The sequence below is a fragment of the Pecten maximus genome, chromosome 13 (genome assembly GCF_902652985.1).
Source record: "Pecten maximus chromosome 13, xPecMax1.1, whole genome shotgun sequence".
Lineage (NCBI taxonomy): Eukaryota > Metazoa > Mollusca > Bivalvia > Pectinida > Pectinidae > Pecten > Pecten maximus.
The window spans coordinates 18,743,788-18,751,344 of NC_047027.1; the positions used below are offsets into that span (position 1 = coordinate 18,743,788).

Consider the following 7,557-nt stretch of genomic DNA (forward strand, 5'->3'; position numbering starts at 1 on the left):
GCCCCAATTGCATGATCGTAAGAGGCGACTAAATTTGGGATCTTATCTTTTCCCTTCTTTCTTACAAACTTTCTTCTTCCTAATGTCTCCCTTGACACTGCCTCACTTTTGGCCTTTAGTTGAGCGTTCGCCTCTGTGAGGAAGGCTTTGGGTTCTGTCCCCTGGCCGAGACATACCAGAGTCTTTAAAAATGGTAGTTGCTGCTCCTGCTTAGCGCTCAGCATACACGGAGTGGGACGACTGGTTCACCCGTTGTCAGTATAATGTGACCGGGTGGGGTGTGCTGCTGGGTGTCTTCGGCAGTATGCTTCAGTGAGGTAGCACTATAAATCGGCAAAAGTTCCGGCCTATCACAAGGAGACTTAACACGAACATACCGCAGCCTCCCAAAGCACAACATACGCACTCACCACAAACATGCATATCGCACGCACGGGAGGCTGTCCTTAAATGACCTTAGCTGTTAATAGGACGTTAAACAAAATAAACCAAACCAAACCAATTAAAAGCACTTCCTATATATATTAATTACTTACATAACTTATGAATATTTCAATATTCTGTAGTTATCTTGATAATGTACTGATAATGATTTAAAAGCACTTCCTATATATATTCTGCCCTGCAGGTAGGGCGTAAGAATTGTACCTGCTGCCCCCATTGCATGATCGTAAGAGGCGACTAAATTTAGGATCTTATCTTTTCTCTTCTTTCTGAACAACTTTCTGTTTCCTAATGTCTCCCTTGACAATGCCTCACTTTTGGCCTTTAGTTGAGCGTTCGCTGCTGTGAGGAAGGCTTTGGGTTCTGTCCCCTAGCCGAGACATACCAGAGTCTTTAAAAATGGTAGTTGCTACTCCTGCTTAGCGCTCAGCATATTTGGAGTGGGACGACTGGTTCGCCCGTTGTCAGTATAATGTGACCGGGTGGGGTGTGCTGCTGGGTGTCTTCGGCAGTAGGCTTCAGTGAGGTAGCACTATAAATCGGCAAAAGTTCGGGCCTATCACAAGGAGACTTAACACGAACATACCGCAGCCTCCCAAAACACACATACGCACTCGCCACACGCATGCATGTCGCACGCACGGGAGGCCGTCCTTAAATGACCTTAGCTGTTAATAGGACGTTAAACAAAATAAACCAAACCAAAACCAATATATATATTAATTACTTACATAACTTATGAATAAGGAATTGAATGGTTATTACCTTACCCCCTTCCATTACAGGAATTCGTCCCGAATTTTATCATAAAGTGTCAAATTCTGTTAAAATTAACAATAATCTTCCTTCTATAATACTTGGTATTATACCAGATATTTACAACATATTTACAAATAGGATTACCCTTGTTCTTCCAGCTCCCTTGTGCCATTTGGTAAGGTGCCACTTTGATATTTCTGGGATAGTTTAATATTACCCTGAAGTGTTTGCCATCCCTGTCTATGAAGTATGTGTACTTGTTTGTAACCTCATATGGTTGATGGGGAGAGGTCTTCTGTACCATTTTCTCCAGAAGACCTTTTTCAGCCATAAGGGTGGCAGCACTTGTGGTGAACTTGTCTCCGCCCACATTTAAGATATGACGCTGAGTTTGGTTAATTGAAAGTTGTAGTTTTTTTTTATCAGAGGGGACATATTCTATAGGAGTTGATAAAATACTGTTATTGTCTTCTGGAACAGGTGGGCTGTGCTGGGTCTCTTCCTGATCTTCGTTGAGCATAGGACCGGTTGGTGCAGTCTCCATCTGAGCCAGGTTATGGTCAGGTACAGAAGTGGTGGATGCAGTATCCCTCTGAGCCAGGTCCTGGTCAGGTACAGAAGTGGTGGATGAGGTATCCCGCTGAGCCAGGTCCTGGTTAGTTACAGAATTGGTGGATGAGGTATCCCTCTGAGCTGGATCCTGGTCAGTTACCGAGACAGTGAGGATCTCCTCTGTCTGTGGCTCCTCATCCGATATGTGACAAGAGGAATCAGAAAGCATCAGATCTGCATAAGCATCTGGTGCTTCCGATTCTTCTGAAGATTCTGATGATGAGGATGTTGAAGATGACGAGGGCGATACTATCCTTGGTCTCTTGGACCACGTTCTAGATTTCTCTTTCTTTGGCGGGTGTGGGACAGTTGGAGCTGTCCTTTTTCGGGTAGGGGCTGCTGTCATTTTGTTGGTAACTGAACAACTTGGCTTTCCTTTCGGTGTAACCTTATGAATGACTGAAGCCATCTTTGGTGGGTTAGACCTCTCCGGTGATGTCCTGGTCTGTTTCTCCTTCCGCCTAAGTATATTGTCTGCTTCCAGTCTAGCCTCCTGTCTTTCCTGAGGAATCCTAGGTTCCCTTAGCACTTTATTTATATGGTTCCGTCTCCCTCTTTGGAAATGAGTGAACTCATCCTGCTCCTCTTTGGTAAACGTCATTGTGTTTCTCTTCACAGTTTCCATCCTGCCCCCAGTACATTTGTTATGTCTGGCATCTATTCGGTTTGCAAGTCCTTTGCACGCACTGCAGCGGAAAATGAATCCGGAATGGGCAGCAGTCATATGGCGCTCCACAAAGTACAGTTTAGCCTAATCTGTGTGGTCGTTGCACATCTTGCATTCATATCTGGAAATAGTCTATAAAGAAGCAAAAATCAGTTTGAATATCAATTTGAATTTGCCAAATACTTGAGCTTTTTAAGCATTTAACATCACATCACAAATTCCTATCCAGCATGGATAAGTAGAGTTACCTCCTACCTAGTCCCCCCCCCCCCCCCCCCCCCCCCCCCCCCCCCCCCCCCCAGGTAAGTGTGCCCTTGTAAGCCTTCATATGATTGTGATGAAAAATTTTTGATCCACACAGTAGGGACCCTCCCAGTGACGGTGAAGCTTTGAACCTTTCCCTTTATAACCAGACACGATCTCCCTCCTTAAATTGGTTTAATTGTATATTTCTGTCATGGTCTTTCCTCATACTGTCAGTAGTTTAAGTCGTCCTCTACCAAACTCGTGTATTTTGTCTAATGTTTGACTCAAAGCCATAGCATAATCCGTCTGGATTTTGTCATTTTCAGAACTTATCCGTCCCAGAACGAGGTCAATTGGAAGATTGATGCTTCTCCCGAATGTCATCTCGCAGGGAGAAACTCCGGTTGATTCATGTACAGAAGACCGATAAGCCATCATGAGTAGGTAGATATATTCGTCCCAATCCTTCTTGTTGTCTGATACGAAAGCCGAGAGCATTGCCTCGATTGTCCTATTGGCTCTTTCCACCATACCATCGGACTGAGGTATGTCGGGAGTGGTCCTTGCCCTTTCTATTCCAAGTATTTTACACATTTCCTGGAACACATCCGACTCAAAATTAGTCCCCTGATCCGAGTGTAATTGCATAGGAGTTCCAAATATGGTAACAACTCTTTCCACAAATTACTGAGCAACTGTTATAGCTTTTTGATTTCTCATTGGTATATCATCCACCCACTTTGTAAAATAATCTGCAACTACAAGTAAGTACATACAGACCATGCGAAATATTACTTTTTTTCACAGGACATTCGGTCTGGTGAACTCTGAATATTTACCAGACCGAATCAACTTTCACAGGACATTTCGGTCTGATAAACTTTAAGAAATTACAGGACATTCAGTCTGCGGAAGATATGCATTATATGCTTTACAATTCTAGAGTAGATGATAAAATTGCTTCTTTGTAGAAGAATTAACACACCTACATTGTATGACAAAATGTCTGGAATTGTTGTCAACAAAATACAAAATATCAACAGTCATTTCATCATAACTTTTATTTGATCTCTTAAACAATCTCTTAATTATGACAAAGGATCCAAAAGACACACATGATCGTTGCAAAACTATTAACAACTTCTTGAAAACATCATGATATTTTCAAAGTTCTCCTCTTCGCCTTGATAGTCTTCAGAATAGTCAAAATCATCTGCATCTTTTCCAAAGATTAAATCAAGTCTCATGAGTTGTTCTTCCTCACTTATGATGCTGTCCTCTTCCCTAGACCATTCACCATCAATCTGTCTCTCAACATCACCCTCAATCTCTGTAGTATCACCCTCAATCTTTCTCTCAACATCACTCTCAATCTCTGTATCACCCTCAATCTCTGTATCACCCTCAATCTTTCTCTCAACATCACCCTCAATCTCTGTCTCGCCCTCAATCTTTCTCTCAACATCACCCTCAATCTCTGTCTCGCCCTCAATCTTTCTCTCAACATCACCCTCAATCTTTGTCTCACCCTCATTCTTTCCCTCAATCTCATCCTCATTCTTTCCCTCAATCTGAGTTTCACCCTCTTTTATTCCCTCAATCTCTTCAGTCTCTAAATCATCTTCTCTCTCAATCTGGGCCCCATCCTGTAGGTGAGTAGGATTACCAATCTACCAATTAAAATAAAAACAAATTAAATTCTTCCCATAAACAAACAATTTAACATAATACCAAAACTCAAGTGCAATTGTTTAAATGATTACCTCATCAATGTTGTTGTGGGCTGTACCAGCTGCATTGGTTACATTTTCCAGGTCTGCAAAAAAGTAATTGATCAAATTGAATTTTATAACATTATTAAGGAGTTATATTTATAACAATGAAATGTTTGAATAATCATCTTTTAAGATTTTGTTATTTGTTGTTCTACTATCGTTTGAGGCAAATTAATTATATAACAAGATTTTGGTTGGTTTTAAATATCATTAAAGTAATTACCAGTCTGTTTCTCTCTTTTACCAGTAGATCTTCGGTAGTGTGGCCTCCTTGGCATCAAAGATGAGAGCTACAAAATTAGACATAGGATTTCAAGCACATCAGTCAGAATTGAAGATCATCTAGATCTACTGAAATAATTCATTTGTAACTAACCAGAAAAGGCAACAATTTGAAAAGTATTTAAAGCATTGGCAAAACAAACTCACAAGCCAGTCATCAATGGAATCCTTAGGATTAAATTCTGGGATGCACGGACTCTGGAGTTTGACCAGCAGAAGGTTGTTCAATGTTTCATTGGACATGCTTATCCGTCTGCTTGTCTTGATCAGCTTCATTTGTGAAAATGTTGTTTCACAGCTGACACTCGTTGGTGGAAGACAATGCAGCAGCTCTATTACCAAGGCCATGTGTGGAAAATCCTGTAGGTCCTGCACATTATTCCATTTCAAAGCCTTCAAATCTGCACCGTGCCTGCAAAATGATAGTCAGAAAGTCAGATATGGATAATTTGAACAGATGATATCAAATATATATAGATATATAACAGCATTTGAACAATACTTTAAGACTTTAAAAGGTGTCAATAGACATGCTTTACCTTGCATACAGAACTCTTTTCAACAACTTGAACTCTTCTAGGGCAACATCAGTATCAAAACTTGGGTTGACATGATGGAATGTGTTTCGGTAGTTGGAAGTCACTGCCACAATAGCATCAGCTCCAAAGTCTACAATTTATGAATGTTGTACTTAAAAGTCTTGATATTGACATGAATGATCATGAAGTTCTCAGAAAAAAGACCAACGAAATATAGTAAATGTTGAATTTTCTAGTTTCCATTCACTTTTGGTAATTTATTCCATTTAAACCACATATGGAAAGAATGACTTGTTTACAAAAGTTATCTGTTTCTACAGAATAAGATATACATTTGCATTTCACTAAATATTATTAAATGTGTTCTTAAATGTTTTGACCAAAAACTATAACAATTGAATAAATTAAGTAAAATTGTTATTACTGTGTTGAGGTTTAATAAATGAAAATACACTAAACATTCAATAAAATTGAAAGTACAAACAGTATTCAGACACAGCCATTTTATGGAAAAAAATGAAACTAACTAGAAACAAAAAAAAATAATTGTTAGTAACTGAAATTTTAACAATGGTATGAACTGTAACAGTTTTCAACATATGGATTGAAACCTTTGACATCATGACTATCTTTCTGTGGCCATTTATCAAAATGGAGAATCCTGGTGGCATTGTCGAGAATGGCCTGTGAGGTTGGACGACTAAACCTGTCCTCTATAGCCTTGATGAGGCCATCTATTATCGTTTCTTTGTAAGGCATTGATGGAGTCTGTCCTTTAAGTTTTATACCCTGGTACATACCTGTTGTAAGCACCTCCGATACCTCATCAAACTGATCTGTGTCTCTAAAATGTTAGTATATATACATGTTCAGGGAAATATTGACTTACTTTGAAATTCAGTTGAATATTATCATATCATTGTATTTTTACTATTACATATTAAAGTAGATTATTTAAATCATTAATTTATCATCATACCTTGATCTAAGATCTTTTAATAGATTTACAGTAGCCTCTACCCACACACAGGTGTCTCCAACAGTTGTAGCAGGAGCCTGGAGCTTAAGTGAAAGCATCATCAATGGTTTCAAGATTTCCTGGAAACGATAAACTTATACTTTTATCTACTTAACTAGGCTAGCTACATATGTTAGGTTTAAAAATTAACAGTACACTCGTCAATGCCTACATGTTTTAAATTAAACAATAAAACATGCCTATCGCGTACACTATTATAATTACAAGACAGTGTTCATTAACAATTATAATGGCATCATACATGTAAAACACATACTAATAATTGACTTCTACACTCACCTTAAGGAAGAGGATGAAGCAAAGGACATTCATGTTGATCATGATCTTCAAGAGACCTTCTGCCTTGGCTTTCTCGTGGCTTTGAGTAGAGAGGTGTGCCTCATATGCCCTGAAAGTTCTTAGAAATGCATCTATCCCTCTAGAAAGATGAGCCATCCAGCGTGTCCCCGTCACCTTTGTTGGCATAACTCCTTTAATATGCAGACACGAGATTGCATTCCGCAGACCACTTTTGTTTTTGTATTGTTTTGTGTAGTGGTAGTAGATACCAATCAGTAGTGTCATAACTTTATCATAAAGGTTTTGTTTCTTCATCACGTCTCGGAATGACAATTCAAGTCTATGTGCAAAGCAGTGAATGTTGATCATCTCTGGATTGATGTCTTGACGAAGGAGTTGTGCTAACCCTGATTTGTGACCTGTCATATTAGAAGCCCCATCCGAACCGAGCGCAACAAGTTTGGCTGAAAAACAAAAAACTTAAACTTAACTTTTACAGTCCTCACTATCCTGCATCTTTGTTATTTTTATCGACATCTGAAGTATTTAGAATATAAACACCGCCACATCAAATCCATCACTCTCATCAGTTTAATATAATGGTTTTAATATGACACTTACCTTTATCAATGTCATGTGAGTCAAGCATATTGATGACAAACTCTTTCAGATCTTTGGAGCATGTAGATACTGGTGATCCTATTCCAAGGAAACGATCGACCACTTCCTGACCTATACAGCAACGAATATATATTGCTTCTTGCTCATCTCCAGAAATATCAGTTGAACCATCCATCATTATTGAAAAGAAACTAGCATTTTTCACTAAGGTTGTAGTAGTTTTCTTCTCAATATTGGCTATGGATCTTGCAAATGTCAATGCAGCCTTTGCGTTTCTGTAGGTTGTGCCTATAT

General features: G+C 39.2%; 1 protein-coding gene across 2 annotated transcripts; it reads right to left on the bottom strand.

Moving 5' to 3' along the window:
* Positions 1-3,770: 3,770 nt before the first annotated feature.
* Positions 3,771-5,519, bottom strand: LOC117341520 (protein Ycf2-like). Of its 2 annotated transcripts, XM_033903390.1 has the most exons (6): positions 5,325-5,518; positions 4,933-5,197; positions 4,727-4,793; positions 4,492-4,544; positions 4,234-4,398; positions 3,771-4,167 (listed from the first exon to the last, which is right to left on the bottom strand). In XM_033903390.1, the coding sequence occupies exons 2-6, from the start codon at positions 5,131-5,133 to the stop codon at positions 3,862-3,864; spliced, it is 792 nt and encodes a 263-aa protein (XP_033759281.1). In that variant the 5' UTR covers positions 5,134-5,197; positions 5,325-5,518; the 3' UTR covers positions 3,771-3,861. The 2 variants fall into 2 exon arrangements, with proteins under 2 accessions (XP_033759281.1, XP_033759279.1); XM_033903388.1 differs by having other exon boundaries at positions 3,771-4,398; positions 5,325-5,519.
* Positions 5,520-7,557: the final 2,038 nt, after the last annotated feature.